This window comes from Vulpes vulpes, chromosome 2 (genome assembly GCF_048418805.1).
Source record: "Vulpes vulpes isolate BD-2025 chromosome 2, VulVul3, whole genome shotgun sequence".
NCBI classification, from domain to species: Eukaryota; Metazoa; Chordata; class Mammalia; order Carnivora; family Canidae; genus Vulpes; species Vulpes vulpes.
Genome location: NC_132781.1, coordinates 14001778 through 14015895, shown reverse-complemented (window position 1 = coordinate 14015895; position 14118 = coordinate 14001778). Strand labels below are relative to the sequence as shown.

The 14118-nt window shown below is 37.0% G+C and overlaps 1 protein-coding gene across 31 annotated transcripts in view; it reads right to left on the bottom strand.

Annotated features, from left to right (window-relative positions):
- Positions 1–477: 477 nt before the first annotated feature.
- Positions 478–14118, bottom strand: part of BPTF (bromodomain PHD finger transcription factor) — a 157389-nt gene continuing 143748 nt past the window's right edge. For 19 of the 31 annotated variants that reach the window (XM_072746802.1, XM_025999603.2, XM_025999609.2 and 16 more), the window contains 2 exons: positions 8519–8705; positions 478–2654 (listed from right to left, as the gene is read on the bottom strand). In XM_072746802.1, the coding sequence (XP_072602903.1) occupies positions 2618–2654; positions 8519–8705 (224 nt within the window). In that variant the 3' untranslated portion in view covers positions 478–2617. Of the gene's footprint in view, positions 2655–3119; positions 3454–8518; positions 8706–14118 lie in introns of those variants that run through there. The other 12 variants (XM_025999600.2, XM_072746798.1, XM_072746803.1 and 9 more) reach the window with 1 other exon arrangement.

Sequence of the window (14118 nt, the reverse complement as noted above, 5' to 3'; positions counted from 1 at the left end):
ACCGATAATACTTTTAGTCAAGGAAATCTACTGATGCAAATTACATGTATTTACAAGCCCAAAGTCTGGGTAGAAAAATCCTAACTGCATATCACAAATGTGCATTCTACTACTTGGATTATTCAAAGGAAAATTGCTGTCAATATGTGTATCTTACTGAATAGCAGGAGGTTGTCAAAGAATACTCCTAGAAAAGCAGCTTTGAAGCTCATTATGTGTTATAAGAATGTATGTTTTTCAAAAATTACTTCTGAAAGACTAAATCTCTGTAGTTGATAAAACTATAAAATGTCTATTTATTTGGTGATAGAAATTGCAAAAGGCTTTATACTATTAAATATACATATGAAATTAATATTTTCCTAGTCTGAGGATTCCCATAAAATTTACCTTTTTGGTACAATTCAGCAATGCCAACGGCTACAGAAAATATATTAACCAACCAAACCACTGTTTCATTAGAAACTGCACCAGATCCAATGTCAAAAACATTACTTTATTTTTCTAGGATGAAATGTCCTATTACGTACAAAAAGAATTGCTGTTTAGAATTTGCCACAATCTTTTAAAAACATAGCAATCTATTGCCTACAGGTAGGAAAGTTCTTGCCGCAACAAGTTGTAAATGATTAAGCCCATATATATCTATATCTCTCTCTATATATATGAATAAATAGTACAGAAATACTGTGATGTGACGAGATGCAGAATGATTTTATAATTCATTAAAATGTAGGATTCTTGCATCAGCACAGTGCATACAATAGGTAACATTTTTTAAAAGTAAAAGGACAAAATAACCTGCATTTGACTACTTCCATGTTAGTATTTTAAGCAAAAACTTTGTCTTCATGTTCTCACATTGAGCAGTTAGTCTCTTTAAGTTTGTAAGCAGAGGTTTATAAGTGACGTTTTATGTACAAAAAGTAATGGGCTTCATGAGATAAAATTAACCCAGAATAACCTGCACACCTGAGTCTGTGATAAGGAAGAACTGGGAATTGGAGCAACATCTTTCTTTCAAGAAACTAAGGTCTGGGGAAGGTTTTGCATAGCAGGGTGATACTAAACAGAAGGAAACTTTAAAAAAAAAAAAAAAACATGATTTGACAAACTCCAGAAATTGGTAGGACAAAGCTAATATGAATTAGTGCAAAATCTAGTAAAACTTTTGCAAAGCTGCATAAACCAACTATGGCAGATCTTACAGAAGCTATTATTACAATGCAGTCAATACAATGTGTAAGGTTAGAACACCTAAAGGAAAAACATGCAAAATACACCTTCCTCTGTTGTTTCCATTTTTCTCCTACTGCTCACGCCATTTTTTCTCATGTGGGGGGGAAAAAAAAACCCCAAACAACTTAACCAACAAAAAAATACAAAATGGATGAAGTAACTTAAAAAATGCCCTTCATAAAATATAAGTAGCTGTCTGTAACTGATAATTTGCCTGGTATAATGGACAGATGAAGGCAATGTGTATTTTGCCACATTACTGTTTTTATTAGTACGATCAATTGATGCAACAGGATTAGCACCCCTGAAGAGTCTTCTCTGATGTGATGACAGTGGGCTGGGAATTGTAAAGTGAAGGGCCCTTACTGTCCTGGAGAAACTCAGGTGAAACCCAGGTATGGTTAGATTCTTCAGCCTTTTCTTTACCTTACAGCCCTCCCCTGTCCCCTCAGAGGCTTACAGATAATCATTAGCGCACATTCAAAGACACCATCTGTGGGAGAAAAATGATCTCCATTTATTTTGTTTCATATACATCCATAGTTGAATTTTAATACAAAAAGAAAAAAATTAGAATCTGACAAATGTTTACAAACAAGATACCTTCAAATAGATTTTTACTCAGTTTAGCCTGGTGCAGAGTAAATGACAAATTGTACTGTTATATTCAAGGCAACAGAGTCTGTAGTCCGGGACCACTTAGCCCAACCTTTATGCAAGCTTAATTTTTATCTACCATGAACAATAAACTCATTGTTGATTCCCAGTTGTGTGTGTGTGTATGTGTGTGTGTGCACATGTGTACATAGCAGCTCCTTTCATAGAAAGAAAAGACATCTAGAGGTCGTCTTGTACTTTTACCTACAGGAATCATGATAAGATACAGAATGGATTACGTGTAACCGGGGCTGGATTTTATAAGAAAAAATAATTAGCTGACAAATGAGGGCAGCAATAAAAAAGCGTCTTTTTTGCAACAATAAATAAATACAGTCAAAAGTTTTCTGTGAGACTCTAAACCAGCTTCTTCACTGAAGAGCAGACGTGGCATTTCCATGGAGTTACACTTGACCCCATATTATCTTTTTTTCTTGCTTTCTTTTTTCTTTTTTTTTCAATAAACAAAGTTTTCCCGCTTCTGCCACAATAGTAAAACCATTTGATCTTGACAAGATAATGGTGTCGTTGACTTTGCTTTTCCCTTGTCCGTTGGACAAAATTGGCCAAGAATATAATTGGACTGTTATGACCAATAAAAACGAAGTTTAGGTCAAGTCTTGTCAGGATAACCTGACTAAAAACATCTGGCTCCTTAATTTAAAATAGTTCAGACAACCAGATTCTTGCCGTGTTTTATGTTAGGTTAACACGCTGAACTTTAAGAAGCTGTAGACTGCAGTTTGTTGTTATGAGACCTACAGAATACAGAAAAAAGGGAACAATTAAGCACCCTTCATTTTTGAAAACAATGATGCTTTATGCGGATGCCAAGGTCGGTCTGTCTGGGGGAAGCAGCCATGTTCTTTCATTCACCCTTGGCAAGCAAATGTATGAGAGCAAGTAAGAAATTTTTAAACTAAAATAGAAATTTTCACTGTACACTGAAACATGATAGTTCACTGGAAAAGGCCATTATTAAAATATATATATATATATATATTTTTTCATCTAATAAAGATTACACACTTTTAGCCAGAGGGACAGATAGAAACATTTACAGAAGCATTACCATTGTGGTAAAGGTGTGTGCGCACGCGTGTGTGTATGTGTGTGTGCATGCTTATTTACATTGATTTGGGGAATACGAAGAAAAAATTATATTAAAAAAAGAAATAGCAGTATTAAAATCACATTTTTCTATTAAAGCCCAGAAAGTCTCCTTTCTAGTTTCACAGTTTTATTCACAACTTTCGTTAGTAAAACCAAATTACTGTACAGTTACCAGAGCTATGTCAAAGTATGGTCTATTGCAATAGTGTATATAAATACAGTATTCCAAGAGTTTACAATTCTTAAATACATTGTTCAACATGGCTGCTAGAATAAACGGTTTACTACTATACATATATTTTCAACATTAAAAAATTATATTACTAATATGAACTTTTGGGGGGCAATTTTGAATTAGGTAATCACGTGGTGCAATAAAAGAAAGAGTGACCCCAACATCCAGTTCTGATTCCAGTTAAAAATTCAGACTAAAGATATCAGAATCTGTAAGAAAAGAAAGAACATGGATGGTATAAATGATGAATTATAACAAAGTACAGTAATGAAAATAATGTGTAAACAATGCTGGAGACCATAAATTAAAAATGGGGAAAATATGGCAATGGAAATACTGGAAACCCATAAATCAATCAAATTTCAATGAATGGCTGCTTAAGGTTTCATTCTGCCTTAAACCTGGAAATCAACAAAACTTCCCTAAAATCTCCTCACATTTTATTTCATATCATAGAATTGAGCAAACTTTTCAATTTGCTCACACGTTTCTTAATGAAAATTATGTAAATTAAAAAAAAAAAATAAAAAGCTACAAAAACTAACTAGGTGACAGGCTCTCCTCAGTGGTCCCTGTACTGTGCAGACCCTGCCCCTGGGCCTCCTCTCCTTTCCCCGATTCCTTTGGCCACAGGACTGCTTTCCTCTCCTTGGGCAGCTGCTCTCATCCCCACTCTGGGTTCTGCCTGCAAGCCTGGTAGCAGGGTGGGATTCAAGCCCCCCGGCTTCCACCAAAGACTAAAGCCTTTCCAATTTAAAAAACCCATTTCAGAAATTTAATTGGAGGAAGAAGAATTGCCTGAGGTATAAACAGAAAACAGGGAGAGATTTAAAGTAAGTTGTGGTCCTCTGCCTGAAACTTTACTCAACCTGAAGTCCAGGCTCCCTAGGATCAATTACTTTGAACTTCAGTTCTTGGGTAGGTAGATTTCTTATATTATTTCTTGTTTTATCAACTTTATATTGCTTAAATCTTGTTACGGCAAATGAGAACAAAGCTCACATGACCATTTTCCTGCTTCTCTTCTTGAATCTAAGTTTTACTTCTAATTTTAAATTAAATCTTTTTGTGCTTTGTCTATAGGTTGATTCTAAAAGTTGAAAATCAATGTATTGTTTACATTATGAGGACTGTGTAAATATCTTTTCTCCTTGTGGCACCTGCTCCTTTGCTGAGAGGGCATTCTTAGCATTCCTATACAATTTTATGTTTTTCATGGAATCTTGAATTGCCGTTCATTTTTTCCTCACTAACATTCTTAAGCTAATTATCTAATGTAAGAATCATTTCTCCCCCCAGACACCTTCCTTCTGGGAGCGTTCCATTCTCCTGCTCCTGTTTGGACTGCTTGCTGCACTGGCCTGCCTTGCAATTGTCATCCTGGGTCACAGTAATTCATATTGTTTTCTTGAACCTCTTGTTTCTTGGACCCAAGATCTTTTGTTTTCTTATTTGCTTCTTTATTTTGCTAGTGCACATCTTAAAATAACTTGCTAAGAAAGGCTGCATGGGAAGGAGCCCCTTTATGAGTCCTTCCATGACTGAAGATGTATTTTTCTGCTCCTGCATTTGATTGTTTGGTTGGACACAGAATTTTAGGCTGAAATTATTTCCTCAAACTTTTATTTAAAGATTTTATTGATTTATTCATGAGAGACACAGAGAGGCAGAGACACAGGCAGAGGGAGAAGCAGGCTCCATGTAGGGAGCCCGATGCAGGACTTGATCCCGGAACTACAGGATCATGCCCTGGACTGAAGGCAGACACTTAACCGCTGAGCCACCCAGGGATCCCACCTCAAACTTTTAGATTCATTCTTCCAAAGCCCTCCAGCATTCCATATTGTTAGAGAAAAGTCTGATACCAGTCTAATTCTTGTTACTTTAAAAGTTGTTGCACATTTCTTTAGAAATTCTGAGAAGAGCTTCTTTTATCCTTGGCATCTGGGGTTTTTACAGTGATGTATATGCGGAATGGACTTTTTTTTCCCCATTTGTCCAGCTGACTTATTATGTTTATAAACTGTCCTCATCATTTCATACCCCACTCCATCTCCTTATTCCATAAGAATGTAAGCTCCACAAGGATTCAATATATAAGACATACAGCAGGGTCTCAATTTGCTGAATGAATGAATTTTTTTCCCCTGGATTTCAAGTCTTCTGCCTCTCACCAGCTCAGGGAGATTTTCTCACATTAGTCTTTTGATAATTTCCTCTCCTCAGTCTTCTCTATTCTTCCTTTCTGGAATTTCCATTAAGTGAATACTGGATATGCTGTAGTACATTTTTTCCTCTCATATTTTTTTATCTACTTGTCTTCTTGTCCTTTACACTGAGAAAGTCCTTGATTTTAACTTTCACTGCTTATAGTAAGTTTAGATTTTTTTTCTAGCCACTCTTCCTGGTTTTGTTGTTGTTGTTGAAAGATTTTATTTACTTAGGAGAGAGTGAGCACAAGTGGGCAGAGGGGGAAAGGAGAAACAGACTCTCTGCTCAGCAGGGAGCCTGATGTGGGGCTTGTGAGCTAAAAGCAGACGCTTAACCACCTGAGTGAGCCACCCAGGCGCCCCTTCCTGATCATGATCATTCTTTATTCCTAATATCCAGTTCACCATTTTGTAGATTCAAGTTTTTTTTAAAGTAAACTCTACCCTCAATGTGGGGCTCAACCCCAAGACCAAGAATTGCATGCTCTACCAATGGAGCCAGCCAGGCACCCCTAGATTCAATTATCTTCTAAAATTTCTCTTGGGACATGATTTAGATGCAGGTTTTCGGAAAACCTTTTTTTCCCTTCTTGCCCTGGGGTCTCAGCAGCATGGGAGGCCTACAGGCCCTTTAATGGGGAAAAAAATAACCCCCATCAACTTGGCACAAGCAGGGCCCTAAGGAGAGAGATGGCCAGGAGAGGGAGCCCTGTGGCCTCTGATAGGATGCCACCCACATCCGAGGCTTGCTTTGTTTTTTTACAAGTTCTCTTTTGTTTTCTCTGGAATTTATTCTGCTATACCTTGACTTTTCTCTTTTACACTGCAAGCTTTTCTTACATATCTGGCTATCCCTGGTTGTCTGTTCAAACTTAAGAGTAAGTTAAAGGACTTGACAGGTGCCCGCAGAGCCCAATGTATGTGTGTAGGGCTGACTGGCCAGTGTTGCCTTAGATCAGGGTTCCTCAATCTCAATACTATTGACATTTTGGGGCCGGATAATTCTTTGTTGATGGCTGTCTTGTGCATTGAGGATGTTTAGCAGCATCTCTGACTCTAACTCTTAGATGCCAGCACTACTTGCTACCTCTTAAGTATGACAGCCAAATGTCTCCAGGCATTGCTAAATAGCCCGTGGCGGGGTGTATGTGCAAATTATCCCCATGGAGAGCCACAACTTAAAGGTGACAGGACTGTGGATGCAACCAACTCTTAGAAACCAGGGGTCTTTATTCTGGGTCCAAGTCTCTTTTGTCTACTCTAGTTCTCTATAGACAGTTTATTCCATTTCTTAAGGGAAGAACCTTCTAGACCAGACCTCTGAGTTCTTTGGGCTTTCGACACAGGTCCGTACTCAGGTTAGGAAGGGTGACTAGCCCATATACAGATCTTCAGTTAACTCCTCTCTCGCCTTCTATTATATGTTGGAGGCTCTCAGTGGTTCTACTGGTCAGCAACCTGTTATCTCTTCTAAAGAGCACTGTAGGAGGTGTCTGGGCAGTGGTGTCCCTGCTCTGTCAGCCAATCTTCTTTTATCTGCTTTCTGTATTCTAGAATCTGTTAAAATTTCATCAGCTAACTTTCACTGTATTCTTTTCATATTCTGAGTTTATTTCTTTTTATCCCTTTATTATTATTTTACTAGGAACTTCATCATACTGAGTAAATCTTTTTTCATTTTAGGTTTTACAGCTAATGGGTTAACAGAAAGGAGATGATACAAATGGGACGGTTTCAGAGATTCTGTAAACTCTCTCATTCTTGGTCTAGAGTTTGCCTACCCACCTGGTTTCCTTTCTTCCTTGCCTATACTTTTTGATTCCTGGGCTTGACCCTCACCATTAGTTTATGTAAAGTGATTCTAAAACGTAATGCTTGATCTACCTTGTTGCAGGACAAGGAGAGAGACAACACCCCATGGACTATCCTCAGAGGAAAATAAACAGAGCACTGATTCTTATGTTTTAATAAGCAGAGTTCACTAGATAATAGAGGTGCCCAGATCCTGAACCAGCCAAGACCAACCCAATCTGAATATCTAGAGAGGATCAAGCATGCAAGTTGGTGAATGGGGGGATGGTGAGTAGTGAATCTCAGAGGTACAAAGTGGTGGCAGTTGGAAAGGAGAACAGGCTTCTGTTGGAAGGAAGAAAGTCATGGGCTTGGGAAGTGGGGACTGAAGTACAGACACAAAGGCAGAAGGTGCTACATCGGAATATCATGTCAAGTTGCTCAATGCTTCTATGTTACTGGAGGTTCAACAGAAAGGTCTGTGGATTTAAAGCCTAGTTCTGCCCACAGGAAAAATATGCAGAAAAATAAAACATTTTATGATTTCAAAGATCTAGCAAACAAATTAAGGAAAGGTACTTAAATCTCTCCTCCTGGTCTTCCTCTAACTCTACCCTATCAAACAGTCATTTTTTTCTTGCTTTTGTAACCTCAACAGGCAAGAGTTCGGTCTTACTACTACTTTTGTATGTGCCCCATGGCACATACATTTAAAAAATATATATATATATATATTTTATATACATATATACATATTTTACATTATTTATTTATATATACATTTTAAAGAAAAAAATATATGTATATATAATATATAAAATATATATAAATAATATAAAATATGTATTTATGTATTATATATATATATATATATATTTTTTTTTTTTTTTTTAAATTAAGTAAACTCTATTCCCAACATGGGGCTGAAACTCATGACCCTGAGATCAAGAGTCGACTGAGCCAGCCAGGCCCCCTAGCCATGGCATTTAAGATAGCATCTTACCTTCTGTAAGCATCTGGTAAGTGCTTTCTTATTTTAAAAAATAACTTTAATTTTAAGCAGATCACAAACTCAACAATTTTTCATTACTGAGTCTGTCTTCTTGCCCTTGGTGGAATATCATAATGCTAGAGTCTTGATTTTTTTTTTAAAGATTCTTGATTCCAAGGATCAAACTGGCCATAAACAGCACTGGCTGATTCCCTAGACAAAACAGTATAAAGAGTTTAAGGAGCTAGATTAATTTAGAACACTGAACACATTTTTGCTCACCTGCTAGCCTTGAATCCTTTCAATTTCTGTACAAAGAAGGACTCAAGAACTTCTGCACACTGGTAAAAAGGCGAGTCACTCGGATTGTAGTAACGACAGTTATCAAAAATTTTGGTCATATCTGCCACAAATTCCGTCAGCTTTTCATAATATCGTCTTTGTACTCTTTCTTCCATGGTGGCAAGGTCTTAAAAACACAAAATGTAAAACATTTTCAAAGTTTTAAGGCAGCTCCAATGTGAATATTGATCACAGTCCTGATTAATAAGAAAATATATTTCCTGCTCAAACAGTCCTTGAACCAAGCTGATTGACCACTGGAGACTATTTATAAAGCAATTCATGAAGAAAATGGGAGCACTTCTCCAATTCTGGTTTTGATTGGAGGAGTCTAAAATATAAATCTTGGCTAGTGTTATGAAGGCACTTTTATTTTCAGTTAACTACAGAGAATAGCTCTTTATTCAGTTGGGTTGAAATAAAAGAAGCTACATCAACACCATCAATATACATCTAAGTACAATACATTTTTACATGCAAACAATTATGGATTTATATTACATGTACAAAGAGGAGAGAATCCAAAATTATGAACAAAATAATCTTTGTGGTTTTGTGATACCTGTATTAGACTTTAATAACATCATTTTGTTTCCTTTATTAATTTTTATTGTTACCTTATATTGGACACAAGTAATACTGACTTAAAACTTACAGTGGCAAGGACATAAAGTGTCTACTTAAAGGGACAATATTGGCTGATATGAATAAAAATATTGGTATGTTAATAGTACAGGCAGTATGCAGAAATGACCAATAATTCAGGTGGTAAATAGGTAAGTGCTTTGGAATACACTGAGCTAAATCGACCTGAAATAACATTAAGTCCTCGGAGTAAGCTGCGTTTAAAGGAAAATTCATATACAATTTCACATAAAAACCTGGGAGAGTAAAAAGCTGGTGATGTAGGACTGACAGACTGATAGCACAATTCCAAACAAAATCTCAATGATTATTTTAGAATTTGAGAAAATTATTTTTTAAAAAGATTTATTTACTTATTTTAGAGAGAGAGAGAGAGAGTATACAAGTGGGAGAGACAGAAGGAGAGAGAATCCTCAAGCAGACGCCCCACTGAGAGTGGAGCTCGACACAGGGCTTGATCCCAGGACCTTGATATCATGACCTGAGCCGAATCAAGAGTTGGCCACTTTAACTGACTGAGCCACCCAGGCACCCTGAGAAAATGACTTTCAAGTCCAAGAATATCTTAAGCAGCATTTATTTTTTTTCCCTTATTTTATCTATTTATTTGGTAGAAAGAGAGCTCAAGTAGGGGGAGCAGGAGGCAGAGGAAGAGGGAGAAGCAGGAAAAGCAACGTGGGGCTTGATCCCAGGACCCTGGGATCATGACCTGAGCCAAAGGCAGCTAGATGCTTCACCAACTGAGCCACCCAGGGGCCCCTCTAAGAAACAATTAAAAATAGAAGTAATAGGAGAGAGTTTAATCTACCAGACATTAAATATTATAAAGCTGTGATAATGGAAAAGTATGGCACTGTGCAGGATGACACAAACCGTAACAGAACTATACTCAAAATAGGACACAGACTTAACTGTGTTCAGTATAAGAATTTTATATAAGTTGAAGATGTCTTTTCTAATACGCAGAAAAAAAAAATTCATTAATAAATTGGGTTGAAGCAATTGCCCACATACCTGAAGAAAAAAATTCTACCTCACACTAATGCCAAACAAATTCTGGGTAAATTAAAACTTAAGAAAATAAATAAATAAATAAATAAATAAATAAATAAATAAATAAATAAATAAAACTTAAGGACAGCAATGAAAACCATAAAAAGTACTAAAAGATACAACATTGTGAGTGTAATTAAACACTGAATCGTGGATATTAAATAATATATATGTATATTTATATTAAAGATTTACTTATTTATTTGAGAGAAGGAAAGAGAGTGAGAGAGTGCCAGCAGGGGGAGGAGCAAGAAGCAGGAGAAAGAAGCAGAGAAATGCTGAGCATGTAGCCTGACATGGGGCTCCATCTTACAACTCTGAGATCATGACCTGAGCTGAAATCAAGAATCAGATGATAAACCAACTGAGCCACCCAGGCACCCATGTTATATATATCTTGACACATGTACACACGCATTTTTGATGGTTCCAGTTTATGTAAATAACGGGAAAAACTTTAGCCAACATGCTTGATGAAACTTCAAGCAAGACTTGCACACATCTGCTGTGTGTAGGTCCAGTGAGCTATACAGGAAAGAGTAAACACTTAACACAGCACATCGTTTTTGCACTTAAGTTCTGGGTACCTACTGCCTAGATAATTTTAATAATGTACACGAACAATTCGTGATTCCTTTTTAATTTTTTTAAAGATTTTATTTACTCATGAGAGGCACAGTGAGAGAGAGAGAGGGGCAGAGACGCAGGCAGAGGGAGAAGCAGGCTCCACACAGGGAGCCCGACGTGGGACTCGGTCCCAGGACTCCAGGATCACGCCCTGGGCAGCAGGTAGGCACTAAACCACTGAGCTACCCAGGGATCCCATATTTTGTGATTCCAACTTAATTAGATATCCCTTAGAAAGAAAGTACTAGGGAGGCACCTGAATGGCACAGTTGTGATCTCAGGATTGCAGGGCAGAGCCACACATCAGGCTCAGCACTCAGGGTGGAGTCTGCTTGAGATGCCCTCTCCCTCTCCCTGTATCTCCTTCTTGTGTACTTGTTCTCTTTCTTTTTCAAATAAACAATTTTTTTAAACCCCTAGGAGAACGTATAAGTGAATATTTATAAATCTGGGGAAGGACAAAGGACTGAAATATGATTCCACAGGCAGAATTCATAATGATGAACAGATTTAAATCCAAAAACATTTAAAAAGATCTTATGCCAGGGAGCCTGGATGGCTCAGTAGGTTGTGTCTGACTCTCGATTTCAGCTCAGGTCATGATTTCAGGGTTGTGGAACTGAACCCTGCATTAGGCTCTGCACTCAGCAGAGTCTGCTTGTACCCTTCCCTCTGCTCATCCCCCCTGCTTGCACACTCTTTCTCCCTCTCTAAAATTAAAAACAAAAAATCACATGCCCCCCCCCCAAATCAGTATAAAACTTTGTTTTATTTTAAAGTAGGCTCCATGCCCAGTGTGGAGCCCAATTCAAGGCCTAAATTTATGACCCTGAGATTAAGACCTGAGCTGAAATAGAGTCAGATGTCCAACCCACTGAGTCACCCAGGTCCTTGGTATATAAAGAGACCTTAAGGAACACTGACAACAATATGAAATATCACAAGAGAAAAATGGGTAAAATACATAAATAGGAAACTCACAAAAAATTCAAACAATAAGCATATATCACTAGTTACTGAAGTCATGCAAAGCCAAAGAACCACTTTCTTCATACAAATTAGCAAAAAATAAAAATAACACATCAGCCTATTTTCAATGATTACCTCCAAGACAGAGTATGAGTGGTAGTACATTTTATACTCACACTCTACACCTCTGTAAAATCTGTACACCATAATATTTTGAAATAAAAAGTATGATAACAGTGTTTTCAAGAGAAGAGAGGGAAGGATACATATATACACTATTATTGGAAACTGGTTCAATGTGCAGAAGTGCAATTTGAAAATATTTATCAAAAGGCTAAAAAGAAAAAAAAAAAAACCAAAAGGCTAAAAAGTATATATATATATATCCTTTGACCCAGAAATTTTTTTTAAAGATTTTATTTATTTATTTATGAAAAAGAGAGAGAGAGACAGGCAGAGGGAGAGGCAGACTCCATGCAGGGAGCCCGACATGGGACTCGATCCCGGGTCTCTAGGATCATGCCCTGGGCCAAAGGCAGGTGCTAAACCGCTGAGCCACCCAAGGATCCCTGACCCAGAAATTCTAATTCTAGGAATTTCTCCTCAGAAAACAAACAAGTGCAGGCAGATTCATAAACAAAGATGTTCACAGAAGTGTTGCTTATAGCAGCAAAAACTCCACAGTGAAAAACCCATTAATTAGGGTGATTATCTTAATGGCATATGCTTACAATGATGTAGGTCTATACCATATATTTTCACATGGTATGAAAAAGGTACTGACAGGTTTATAAAGTATACTATAAAACATGGTTTATTCATAACCATTTCTGCTTAAGAAAATTTATAAAGCTCCTCATCTTGTTGGCTCCTTCATTCCCTGAAGAGAAACTACTATTTTCAATTTAGTCTGTATCTTTGTAGACCTCTTTTATGCATTTCTAAATATATTTATGTTCCCTTAGAAAATACAGAACTGTGTGCTTGCTTCAGCAGTACATATACTAAGAAAATACACAGCTGTTTGCTGTTTGAAACCTAGGTATTTTTCTGTAACTTTGATTCTTCTTTCAACAGTATGTCTTGGAAATCTGTATTATCTTCCTGTACATACCTACTACATAAGAGGATGTTTACTTTGGTGGTATAAAAAAAAGAAGAAAAGAAAAAGACCAGAAAGAATTTCGGTTAAATAAGTAAGGTATATTCAATTCACAGACTATAAAAAGCCCTTAAAGTCATGTTATTGAAGGTTAATGACACAGGAACATGTTTGTCAAACAGATGATTATATAAATATATTTTTAAATTTACTTATTTTGGTAGTTTCTATACCCAACATGGGGCTCGAACTCCCAACCCCAAGATCAAGAGTCACATGCTCCCCTGACTGAGCCAGCCAGGCACCCCTCAAACAGATTATCATATGATCTCAATTTTAACACAGACAGACAGACAGACACACATACACACTGCACATCAAAATGGGATTCAGTGAGGAAAAGATAAAGGTACATTTTATCTTTTCTTACTTTTTTATTTCCTAGATTTTCTACAATTCCATTATGTTTAGAAGTAGAATTATCTATTTAAATAAATATCCCCACATACTTTCTCAAAATAGATTATACAAATCTAAAATATGTAGGAGGATTAGCTTCTACTTTCAACATCAGAACAGAGGTAATGGCTACTTGGTTATTTTTCAGATAGCTTTAACTAAGCCCTCACTTATCTCCCCTTCGTGTTTTTCCCCCTCTTTGAAGTTGCCATCAAACACAAACCATTCTTATTTTTAAAAACTGAGATATTGGGGATCCCTGGGTGGCTCAGTGGTTTCGTGCCTGCCTTTGGCCCAGGGTGTGATCCTGGAGTCCCGGGATCGAGTCCCGCGTCCAGCTCCTGGCATGGAGCCTGCTTCTCCCTCTGCCTGTGTCTCTGCCTCTCTCTCTATGTCTATCATAAATAAATAAAAATAAATCTTAAAAAAAAAAAACACTGAGATATAACTGACATACAACATTGTATCAGTTTTAGGTGTACCACATAATTATTTGACATACGTATATACTGCAAAGTGATTACCCAAGAAGTTTAATTAACATCTATCACCAACCACGTATAGTAAAAAATTTTTTTCCTTGTGATGAGAATTTTTCAGGTAGCTCTCTTAGCAACTTCTAAATACACTATAAAATTCTCTTCATTTAGGAGCACCTGGGTGGCTCAGTGGTTGAGCATCTGCC